The sequence below is a fragment of the Leopardus geoffroyi genome, chromosome C1 (assembly GCF_018350155.1).
Source record: "Leopardus geoffroyi isolate Oge1 chromosome C1, O.geoffroyi_Oge1_pat1.0, whole genome shotgun sequence".
In the NCBI taxonomy this organism is placed as follows: domain Eukaryota; kingdom Metazoa; phylum Chordata; class Mammalia; order Carnivora; family Felidae; genus Leopardus; species Leopardus geoffroyi.
Window position 1 is genome coordinate 161,889,319 of NC_059328.1, and position 12,814 is coordinate 161,902,132.

At 38.4% G+C, this 12,814-nt stretch overlaps 1 protein-coding gene across 8 annotated transcripts in view; it reads left to right on the forward strand.

Annotated features, from left to right (window-relative positions):
• MAP3K20 (mitogen-activated protein kinase kinase kinase 20) overlaps window positions 1–12,814 on the forward strand; it is a 188,151-nt gene that overhangs the window by 88,493 nt on the left and 86,844 nt on the right. For all 8 annotated transcript variants that reach the window (XM_045480232.1, XM_045480227.1, XM_045480225.1 and 5 more), the window contains exon 3: window positions 1,329–1,416. In XM_045480232.1, coding sequence (XP_045336188.1) covers window positions 1,329–1,416 — 88 coding nt within the window. The remainder of the gene's footprint in view (window positions 1–1,328; window positions 1,417–12,814) is intronic.

Consider the following 12,814-nt stretch of genomic DNA (forward strand, 5'->3'; position numbering starts at 1 on the left):
AGAGAGAGAGAGGGAGACACAGAATCCAAAGCAGTCTCTAGGCTCTGAGCTGTCAGCACAGAGCCCGATGTGGGGCTCGAACTCACAGACCATGAGATGATGACCTAAGCTGAAGCCAGATCGACTGAGCCACCCAGGTGCCCCAATTAATTGCTTACATTCTTGATAATACCCTTTCTGGCATGGGGAATTATAAATCTCCTATTTACTTACTGCCGATAACATGCTTTTCATTTAAAAATATTAAATGTTTTCGTACTTAAGTGATTTTATATCTAACTGTATTATAATTCCTGATTAGCAATATTTTATCTCCATAAAACTGGTAACTCCATGTGATTTAGTTAATTTAGAAAATGTTCTTCTACAGGCATTAGCAGAAGTAGCTCTGTTTTTTCATTAAAATTAAGTTTAATAAATAAAATTTATTTTTTATGATGTCACTCTGCAGTACAGTTTGCTAATATTTAATACGTTTCAAATGTAAAGTATGGCTTCCCTGTCAAATCACTGCTGAAGGTCAGGAATCCACCCTTACATCCTTTACAGCACCTTGCTGCATATAGCAAAGAGCGATGATACATTTGAACGATTAGATAATATAAATGGCTATTGCTTGAATCTATTTCAGTAATAGTTAAGAAATCCTCCCTTAATTTTGTCATGATTCTTCACCCAGCCAATAGAAGTTCAGTCTTGAGTCTCTCAGAAGACATGATGCAGAAAACACCCATTCAACTCTTAGGAAGAGGGCTTTCTGTAAATAAATATGGTATTTCGCCACTTCGTCCTCCTCCTCCACTATCAGTCATGCTGGCCTGCTAGGGAGCAGTTCTGTTGTTGCCACTTCAACCCCATTTCCTTTTTACATTTTTAGGAAGTTTCAATAGAAATTCTTAAACTTGGGCACCTGGGTGGCTCAGTCGGTTAAGCGTCCGACTTAGGCTCAGGCCATGATCTCACGGTTCATGGGTTCGAGCTCCGCGTCGGGCTCGGTGCTGACAGCTCAGAGCCTAGAGCCTGCTTCAGATTCTGTCTCCCTCTTTCTCTGCCCCTCCCCCGCTCACACTCTGCGTGTGTGTGTGTGTGTGTGTGTGTGTGTGTGTGTGTGTTGTGTCTCTCTCACAAATAAACATTAAAACAAACTTTTTTAAATCCTTAAACTTTCAAGACAACTGCTAAGACAGAGTTCTATCAGCATCCCATACTTGTTGAGCACACATATATCTTTGTAAATGTATGTTAAAGGAAATTGAATAGGAAACCTATTTTATGAGACTTTTATAAAGGTGAAATTTTATGTAACTGTGTATTTGATTTTTGTACAGGCAGAAATACTCAGTGTCCTCAGTCACAGAAACATCATCCAGTTTTATGGAGTAATTCTTGAACCTCCCAACTATGGTATCGTCACAGGTAGGCACGAATCATTTGACTTTTCTTTCCCCAATTACCTAGCTTTAGATTCCTTAATATGCTAAAATGCTTAATATTAGGTTCAGTCATGAATTGTGTGCTACTGTCAGATGTCACTTCTGTTGCTATAAAGCATTAATAAAACTGATTATATCAATATAATTAAGAATGGTGTTTCCACTTCTACCCATGTTTAATTGTGCTAATTATATCTGCGTAAATGCTATTTAAATGCACTCGCAGCTGCAATACCAATATTTAAAGGTGCCGTTTAACTAAAATTTCATTTAATTAGCTGAAATGAGCAATGTTTTTTGTAACTCCGTGACCTTTTACAAATTAAGATTTCTTGAGCTGTTCATGTTGTAATTCTTTGCAAGGTATTTTAATCCCTTTAGAGCATTCTTTCCTCAAGGTCTCTGACGTGAGAATAATATTTTTCAGGTTTGGTCATCGGGGTTGGTAATGACCTTGATCTAAATTATCACATTTGGAGCAGCAGTTTATAACTGATGGGAATACCCTTTCCAGAAAGGAGCACACAGAAAATGTTGCCATATAAAAACAAAGACCCATGTTTTTAATACTTTGTGCTCATATGTGTACAATCCAATAAGCAGCTTTAGGTCTATAATAACGTTCAATTTTATAATAAATGACTTTGGTCACGTTCTTTATCATGGCTGTTCTTTGATTAAAACAAAACCAACAAGAAACCTTAAAAGATTAACCCTGTCTTCTGCTATAGTGGTAACACCTATAATTTTCTTTACAGAAAGTAATAACCAAAATAACCCTCAATAAAAAGGTTTGGATTCAGTACTTTCTTTTTTTTTTTTTTTTTTTTTCAACGTTTATTTATTTTTGGGACAGAGAGAGAGCATGAACGGGGGAGGGGCAGAGAGAGAGGGAGACACAGAATCGGAAACAGGCTCCAGGCTCCGAGCCATCAGCCCAGAGCCTGACGCGGGGCTCGAACTCACGGACCGCGAGATCGTGACCTGGCTGAAGTCGGATGCTTAACCGACTGCGCCACCCAGGCGCCCCTGGATTCAGTACTTTCTTTTAAACGCTCTCATCTAACACTTACAGTAACCCCATAAGATAGGTAAAGTAATTTCTATTTCATAAATAAGAAACTAAAACTCTAACTTAAGTACCTTTCCCAAGGTCATCCAGCTAGTGGTAGATCCACTAAATTTCTCAGATTGACCTTCTACAGAAGCGCCTCTTCTTAAATGCAGCCTGGGCTCTAGACGGCTGAGGGCACCAGTTCTTTCCATCCAAGGGATATGGTTCTGTAACTTCTGTCTTTGAGCAGCAAGCGGTTTAACAGGCTCTTACTCTGGTAAATAGCATTTTTACCTAAGTTCTTACATGGAGGGAATTTTATCCCTATTTAGCTATATGTATTTAGGTCTATGCCTAAAATGGGGTAATGTGGCAGTTTCTGCTCTTTCCTATTAACCTGCATAGCCAAGAATGAGTTACAGTGTTAGGGTGTAAACCACATTTAACTTACGTCATATTTCTGACTAAAGTTAAACCTCGTCCTGTCCCAGGTACCATATTGTTCCCTGCTCCCTAGTCCATCATATTTACTTTTAACTAGTTGGGTTTACCTTTAAAATCTGAATCCAGTTTTCTGTTCCTCGTTTGTGACTTAAATTATTCTTACCTAGCAGATGAAAGCATGGCGCTCCAAAGAGATTAGATTAGATACTATGCTAATACTATACTATTAGATACTGTTAGATTAGAGATGGATTAGATACTGTGCTTCTTGTCTTGTACCCTTGATGTTTAATACTTTTGAGTGGAAGACATTAGCTTTAATGAACTCAGTGGACTATTTATGAAGTTTTGTAGCTTCTCGAGGTGAGGATGAGGAATAGAAAAAGGGACTTGAGTCATGGTGTGAATTCCTTTTTCCAAGAGTTTATTCTGAGTCCCAAGGAGGATGTGAAACACATTCATTGTTAGCCAGCATACTCACCTCGGGTCTTCTCATCCAAAAGAGGAAGAAAGGATCCAAGGAGTTGGATGAGTAAGTTTGATTTTATTTAGTTTTTTTTTTAATGGACTAGCTGGTCCTTTATTTCATGCACCCCTCTAGCATTCCGTGCTCATACCTAGACCTGCCCCACATCTTTGGTTATAATTGATTAGCTCTTTTTAGATCCATGTCTGTTTCTCTGTAGAGCCAGTAATAAGCAACTGTTAACATTAAACATTTCTTTAAAACCACACAAATTTCACAATTGTCAGGTAATAGTAAATTGTGTATTTGTGGCTCTTTTATTGACCTGTGAGGTTGATTATTAAAGACACTTCTTAGCCAAATTTTGGTGTTTTAAAGTGTATTAATTTGATAAGATGATTTTTGTTTCTAGAAATACTAATTTTGATTGTTTACGAGTATCCACCAAATAAATGTGAACTTCTCAAATGACCTGTAGCTTAAAGATCAAGCCATGTTCTGTGCGTGGGTAGCGGTCTATTTGCCAACTGAGCCTAGTTGGGGAGATCAGATGGGTTGGGGATGATAACAGCTATTCTGCCTCTTGAAATGAGCACAAATAAGTCTTAATATGGGGAGGTGAAGAGAGAACAGAGAGACAAACAGGCACATAGACCTTGATCATCCAGCTTAGCTGGCTCCCCCTCTTTTGAACTCTGTCAGATTTCTCAGATGTTGGGGTTCTGAGAGGGGAAACTTGAATCCATTCCACTTGAGTTTGTTGACAGAAAAGGTTGTTGCAGCAAGCAGCTGTTGTCACTCATATGGAGGACTTGAAAGAATGATTTGTCAGAGTGTTGGAATAGAATGGACACTGGTATTGGAATTGGGAGATGTGAGGTCTTGTCATGATTCTGCCAAAGCTGCATTGATGGATCTCTGATGATCTATGTCTCAGTTTTCTCCCATGTGAATGAAGGGACTAGAATAGATGATTTCTTGGTGGGAGTGTGTGTGTGTGTGTGTGTGTGTGTGTGTGTGTGTGTGTGTGTGTCCTGAAACTTTTCATCACAGACTTAAAAAACCTGCTTATAGGGGGACGTGAGGAAGAATTCTAGAGGCAACTGCCACTTTATTTCCCTTGGAGGGGAAGTGGGCCTCTTTCTCCCAGACCTACAAAGAAATGGAGTGACTAAAACTCAGACTACAGAGTCAAAAGAAAAGATACAGTAATGGGTCACCTTTTCTTTGATCTTTGGAAACCTCTTAATTCTGTACTACTCCCATTCTTTTATTTTTGTTTTCTTGATAGGTATTTACACACGTACTTGATGATTCAGAGTGTAATGGTGAGATAACCCCTGGGGAGGAAGGTGGGATTGTTAGATACTAGGTCATGTAGTTCTTTTGTAGCCACATTGGAGAGGAAGCTGCACAAAGTACCTGGAGGCAGACTGGGTCCCAGGACTCCAGGGGAAGGTGGTTGAGGGTTTCAGAGGCCTAGGGAATTAAATCTTTGTGTCTAGGGCTGCTGTCACCTCTTAAGTTTGTTACCGATTCTACATGACCTCTTTTACTACTCGAAGAGAGGAGAGAGGAGGATACTAGTTCTACATGATTCTTCAACAGGCCCAAATTCTCATTAAACTCAACCATGGAAAACATATTAATTTTTTAGTGCCTGATCTCACTTCCTTGAACTTGAACTTGATCTTGATTTATTTTAGGCACAGACACATCTAATTTGCATGCTTTGATATTGTGTTGGTCTTTTCTCATTAGCCAATTAGAAACAAATGTCATGTCTTGTTATAACAAATTCCAGACATTTAGCTAAATTTGTTTGTTCTATTGTAATCCAAACTAAGCTTGGTCTTGGTAATATTTTATTACAAAGAGATTTTGAGGTAATGGTGTTTGTTTCGACAAGACTGACTATATGTTTACATTTTTCAGAACCAGCTATCATTGCCATTAAAACTAAAAGGGAAAAATTACCTTAGAAATCAAAAGGAGTTGCTCTTGGGTGCCTTAGTTGGTTAAACGGCTGACTCTTGGTTTCTGCTCAGGTCATGATCCCAGAATTGTGGGATCAAGCCCCACATTAGGCTCCACACTGAGCGTGGAGACTGCTTGAGATTCTCTCTCTTTCCCTTTGCCCTTCTCCCCTGCTTGCATGTGTGCACTCTTTCAAATTAAAAAAAATAAATAAAAAATAAATAAAAAGGAGATGTTTGCTTAATATGGTTCTTAATGATATTTTTTTAAAAAAGAATTAAAACAAATACTTTATACCAAAGTCTAATAAACTGTGTTCTAGGGAGAAGTGAAGTGGTTTATAAAGCATATAATCACATGTGTATTGGTGAGCCCTTAATTTCTAATGAGAAGACCAAACGGATGAAAGAACTATGTCTTCTTACCCACATATTTAAAGATCACATTTTATATGAAACAAGATAATAGTGCTGCCTTTCTTGCACCCTCACATTCATGAAACAATTTCAATTATGTATCTTCTACATCCATGTTTGTTTCATTATCTGAATCCATTTTTCAAGTATCTTAGCCTGGTTTTCAGCGTACATCCCATTGGAGATGAAAATGCCTTGCTGTATGTCCCCTCCACTCCCAGTTACTCTACTTCACAGCAAGTGATTCTGCGTCACCAGCTGGGTATTCCACACTTTAACCCCATTCTAACATGATCTACCTGGAGATAGCGTCAGATACCACAGGTTAGGGTCAATCCCACAAGAGTGCCTTCCCTCCACAACAGATGCCATTTTCAAATTCAGGTTGTCACCTGTACTTCTGACCTCTGGCTATAAATAGGAGGTTCCTACTATGCCCTCCTTGGATTTGATTAAATACTGGAACTCAGGAAAAAACAGTTTACTTACTAGATTACTGATTTATTACAAAGGATATTAAAGGGTAAAAATGAAAAGTCAGATGAAGAGATACATAGAGTGAAGTCCAGAAGGGTTCTGAGTACAGGAGTTTCTGTCCCTTTGGAGTTTGGGGTGAGTCTTCCCAGAATGTGGATATGTTCCTCTCCACCCATCTGGAAGCTCTCTCAACCCCATCTTTTTGGATTTTTATATAAGCTTTATTACACAGGCATGGTTGATTAAAGTACTGGCATTGGGGATATTCAACCTCCAGCCCTGTCCCCTCTGCAGAGGTACATGTGTACTGGGGGAGGGGGGAGGGGTGGATTCTAGTCTCTTGGTTGGTTCTCCTGGCAAATAGCCTTTATCCTTAGGGGCTTTCCAAAAGTCACTTCATTAACATAAACTCAGATGTGGTGAAAAGGGGTTTGTTATGAATAACAAGACACTCTTTTTACCTGGATGGCTCTGGAGCTATTTGAGGAACCAAGGACAAAGACCAAATATAACAAAAGATACTCCCATTACTCTTTGGCTTAGAAAATTCCATGGGTTTTTGGAGCTGTGTTTCAGAAACAGGATGACGACAAATACATATATTTTTTTAACAGCGTTTTTTTTTGAGAGAGAGCGCGCACGCAAGCGAATGCGCACAAGCGCACAAGGGGGGGAAGGACAGAGAGAGAGGGAGACACAGAATCCAAAGCAGGCTCCAGGCTCTGAACTGTCAGCACAGAGCCCAACGTGGGGCTCGAACTTGTGAACCACGAGATCATGACCTGAGCCAAAGTCGGATGCTTAACTGACTGAGCCACCCAGGTGCCCCAAGGAATAATTTCTTATGATAACATATATTTACTTGTATGAGTTAACTTTAGTTTCAAAGTATTGTTCCTACCTTGTATCTTCACAAATTTTAAAAAGCCATTTGTTGATATTCTAGACGCTATCATTATGATATTGATACTTATTATAAATCATTAAAGTTGGAATGGGATAATTCTCAGCCTCCCAAAATAAGGCCCAGCCTTTCTCCAAATTGGCCTTTAATATAAAGTGGAATTTTCTGGGAGAGACTGCCAGCTACAAATGAATTAGGAAGCTAGCAAATCCTCTCCCCAAAAGCATCTGTGAATCTGGACAAAATTTTTGGCGCTCTGGAAATTGACCAAATTGACAACAATCTCAGAAGTGTTTATATTTGAAAAATTGCTGAATTTGGGACAATAATAGTGGGAATCAGTAGTACTGTAGCCTACAGTTGTTCTCGTTCTTCTTATCCCACCCCCACACCAGCTCAGTCCACACAAAGGGCAGGCCATGAGGATTGGCAGCTTTTTTTTGCCATGGTGGAAGTGTGCTCACTAGATTGGAACATGGGTAATGCCTCCATCCCAGCAGCATTGTCAGTGATGGTCCTGGTGGCACATGAACAGGGAGGGCCCACAGCCCTACTAGCCTGAATAGAAGGTTGTGATTGGAGCAAATACATTCCTGAGTGAGGCCATACATATGCAGAAAAGAGACTGGGGAGGGCCCACGCTATACACATACTCCTAATGGGCTCTAAGCCTATGACAATACAAAGAGGAGACAAAAAAGGTCTGGTGTACAGTAAAAGCTACAGTGAATTTTGAATGTCCTCCTACTTCTTACATACAGATCCATCAGCCCAAGGTATTTAAGTGTAATTTCTGTATAACCACTGTCTGATCATTAATCTGTGGAGATATATGACAATCCCTGTAAAAGGCCAAACTTAGAAATAAAAACAAGATAAAAAAACCAAAACCAACAAATAAGCATAGACATCACCAGAGGGCATACCGTAGGAAAGAAAGATATCATAAATTTAACCCAAGCAAGTTAATAAACAAAACATCAATAACAACTTTTAAGGGGGAAGTCAGAATCCAGAGTTGCTCCAGTACATCATCTAAACTGTCCAAATTTGGGGTGCCTGGGTGGCGCAGTCGGTTAAGCGTCCGACTTCAGCCAGGTCACGATCTCGCGGTCCGTGAGTTCGAGCCCCGCGTCAGGCTCTGGACTGATGGCTCAGAGCCTGGAGCCTGTTTCCGATTCTGTGTCTCCCTCTCTCTCTGCCCCTCCCCCATTCATGCTCTGTCTCTCTCTGTCCCAAAAATAAATAAACGTTGAAAAAAAAAAAAATTTAAACTGTCCAAATTTTAAGAAAAGTAACTAGACTTATAAAGAGACAGAAATATTTGATCTATATTCAGGAAGAAAGGCCATGAATGGAAGTAGTTTCTAAGTATTCTAAGATTTTGGATTTAACATACAAAGATTTCAAAGGATCAGTATGTTCAGAGAACTAAAGGAAACTATTTAAAGAATTAAAATTAAAACAGTGAATCAAACAACAAAGAATCTCATTAAGTAAATAGAATTTTTTTTAATAGGACCCCATGTAAAGTCTGGATTGAAAAGGACCATAATTAAAATGAAAAATAATGTACAGTGACTGAATAGCACATTTGAGATAGCAAAGAAAAAAAATCAGTGAACTTAAAACTGGGCCAATAGAAACTGTCCAGTATGAAAAAGAGAAAAAATTTGTGTAAGGATGAACAGAACCTCAGAGACCTATGGACGACATCAGGTGTACTAATGTGTAATAGTAGCAGAAAGAGAAGAGGAGTAGAAAATGGAAAAAAACAGAAAAATAGTTGAAGAAATAATGGCCAGAAAAACTGAATTTGATAAAACGCATTCACCTATGTACTGGAGAAGCTCAGTGAACTCTAAGTAGGATAGATTCAAAAGAACCCATACCTAGACACAAACTAGATTGTTAAAGGCAAAGTGAAACCCTTGGAAGTAGTAAATAAAAACAACTTCTCACCTCTAAGGGAATAACAATAAGATTAATGGCAACTTCTCATCTACAACAATAAAGGCCAGAAACAGTAGACATTTAAAATGCTGAAAGAAAAAATTACATCCAGCAAAAATTATCCTTTAAAAATGAAAACAAAGATGGGGCACCTGGGTGGCTCAGTCAGTTGAGTGTCCGACTTTGGCTCAGTTCATGATCTCACGGTTCGTGAGTTCAAGCCTCGCATCAGGCTCTGTGCTAACAGCTCAGAGCCTGGAGCCTACTTCTGCTTCTGTGTCTTCCTCTCTCTCTGCCCCTCCCCTGCTCACACTGTCTCTCTCTATCTCAAAAATAAATAAACATTTAAAAAAATAAGTAAAAAATAAAAATGAAAACAAAGCAAAGATGTGCTTGAATAAAGGATGAGAGAATTTGTTATTGGTTCTGCCATACAAGAAATACTAAAAGAAGTCCTTCAGGCTAAAAGAAAATGACAACAGATAGTAATTCAAGGAGAAATAAAGGGCACTGGAAATGATAAATATGTGGGTTACTCTAAAACACTCCATGTGTGTATTTGTTCTTATTTCTTCTTGTAACATCCTTAAAAACATAAAGTTGCATGAAGCAATAATTAAAAAATTATTTTTTTGCTGTTTTGCTTACTTAAAAAATATAGATATATTTTACAGTAATAGTATAAAAATGAGGGAGGGAATGGAGCTGTATTAGAGAACAGTTTATTTTACTAGAATTTAGTGTTGAAATAGGTTGTGCTAAATTAAGATGTATTTTATATTCCCTTTAGCTACCATGAAGAAAGTCCACTCGTGAAATATAGGGAAAAAATCAACTGAGGAATTATAAATAAAAAATATTAACATAGAAGAGGGCAGTAAAGGAAGAGAAGATGACTGAGAAGGATGGGAGACATGTAAAAAACAATATGGCAAAATCAAATCCAGCCATATCAATAATTACATTAAGTGTGAATGGTCTAAACTTTCTAGTCAAAAGACAGAGATTGTCAGACTGGATTTAAAAGAGCAAGATCCAACAATATGCTGTCTATAAGAGACACATTTTATTTTATTTTTTAATGTTTATTTGAAAGAGAGAGAAAGCATGAGCAGGGGTTGGTGCAGAGAGAGAGGGAGAGAGAAAATCCCAAGCAGGTTCTGCACTCAGCATGGGTCCCAATGCAGGGCTTGATCTCACGACCATGAGATCACAACCTGTGCCAAAGTTGAGAGCTGGATGTTTGACTGAGCCACTCAGGCGCCTCTACAAGAGACACATTTTAGATTCAAAGACACAGAAACGTTGAAAGTAAATGGATGGAAAAAGACCTATCATGCAAACACTAACCATGAGAGAATTGGAGTAACTACATTAATTTCAGACAAAATAGACTTAAGAGAAGAAATAGAGATGAATAGGGTCATTTCATAATGATAAAAGGATCATCCCACTAGAAAGATAGAGCACCTGAAATGTATACACACCTAACAACAGGTCCACAAAGTACAAGAAGCAAAAACTGACAAAATGTAAAGGATAAATAGGCAATTCAGCAATATTTGATTTCACTACCCTACTCTTAATAATTTATAGGACAGCTAGACGGAAAATAGCAAGGATCTAGAAGACTTGACAAACACTCTCCATCAATTCTATCTAAGTCACCATACATAGAACACACCACTTAACAAAAAATACACATTCTTTTTAAGTACACGTGGAACATTCTCCGGGATACAGCATAAGTGAGGCTATGAAATAAATCTCGATACATCTAAAAGGATTGTAATAATGCAATTTATGTTCTCCACTACAGTAGAATTAAGTTAGAAATCAACACAAGAAAGAAATCTGAAAAAACCCCAACTATTTGGAAATTAAACAACACACTTCTAAATACTCAGTGAGTCAAAGAGGAAATCACAATGGACTTTAAAATATTTTGGACAGAGTAAATGAAAAATGCAACATAACAAAATCATAGGAGGCAGGTAAAGTAATACTTAGAGGGAAATTTATAGCTTTAAACACCTAAGTCAAAAAAAGCCCAAAATTGATCATCTAAACTTCAATCTTAAGAAACGACAAAAAGGAACCAAATAAACCCAAAATAAGCCAAAGAAAGGAAGTAATAAAGATGAGAGCAGAACATGATAAAATAGAAAACAGAAAAATAATAGAGTAGAATCAATGAAACTACAAATTTGGTCTTTGAAAAGATCAGTGAAACTGACAAACCAGTAGCTACATTGACCAAGAGAAAAGGGAGAATGTACATATTAGCAAAATCAGAAATGAAGGAGAGGATAGTACTATGGCCTCGACAGAAACTTGAAGTTGACCAACTTTATGGCAACAAATTTGGTAATTTAGATATAATAAATTCCTATAAAGATACAAGTTATCAAAATGGACTCAAGAGGAAACAGAAAATCTAAACAGACCTATAACAAAGAAATTAGAATTAGTAATTTAAAATGTTTCCATAAGGAAAAGCCCAAACCCAAATGATTTTAATGGTGTATTCTATCAAATGTTTATATAAAAAATAACACAAATCCGGGGGCGCCTGGGTGGTGCAGTCGGTTGGGCGTCCGACTTCAGCCAGGTCACGATCTTGTGGTCCGTGAGTTCGAGCCCCGCGTCAGGCTCTGGGCTGATGGCTCAGAGCCTGGAGCCTGTTTCCGATTCTGTGTCTCCCTCTCTCTCTGCCCCTCCCCCGTTCATGCTCTGTCTCTCTCTGTCCCAAGAATAAATAAACGTTGAAAAAAAAAAAATTAAAAAAAAAAAATAACACAAATCCTTCCCATACTGTTTCAGAAAATAGAGGAAGAAGGAACACTTACTAACTCATTCCGTAATGCCAGTATTATCCCAATACCAAAGCCAGACAAAAACACAATAAGAAAACTATAGATCAGTATCCCTCATGGACATAGATGCAAAAATTCTTAACTGCGTACAGAAGGTCCCCAACTTACAATGGTTCAAAGTTACAATTTTTTTTTTAATTTTTTTTTCAACGTTTATTTATTTTTGGGACAGAGAGAGACAGAGCATGAACAGGGGAGGGGCAGAGAGAGAGGGAGACACAGAATCGGAAACAGGCTCCAGGCTCTGAGCCATCAGCCCAGAGCCCGACGCGGGGCTCGAACTCACGGACCGCGAGATCGTGACCTGGCTGAAGTCGGACACTTAACCGACTGCGCCACCCAGGCGCCCCAAAGTTACAATTTTTTGACTTTACAGTGGTACAAAAGCAATATGCATTCAGCAGAAACAGTACTTCACATTTTGAATTTTGATCTTTTCTTGAGCCAGTGGTATGTGGTACGGTACTCGGTTGTGATGCTGGGCAACAGTGGCAGTGAACCAGAGCTCAGATACAAGATCACAAGGGTGAACAACCACTACACCTACAAGCATTCTTTGCCCATAGAACCATTCTGCATTTCACTTTCAGTACAGTATTCAATAAATTACATGAGATATTCAACTCTTTATTATAAAATAGGCTCTGTGTTAGATAATTTTGGCCAGCTATAGGGTAATCTAAGTGTTCTGAGCATGTTTAAGGTGAGCTAGGCTAAGCATTGATGTTTGGTAGGTTAGGTGTACTAAATGCATTTTCAGCTTAACCATATTTTCAGTTTATGATGGGCTTATTGAGATGTAACCCCATTGTAA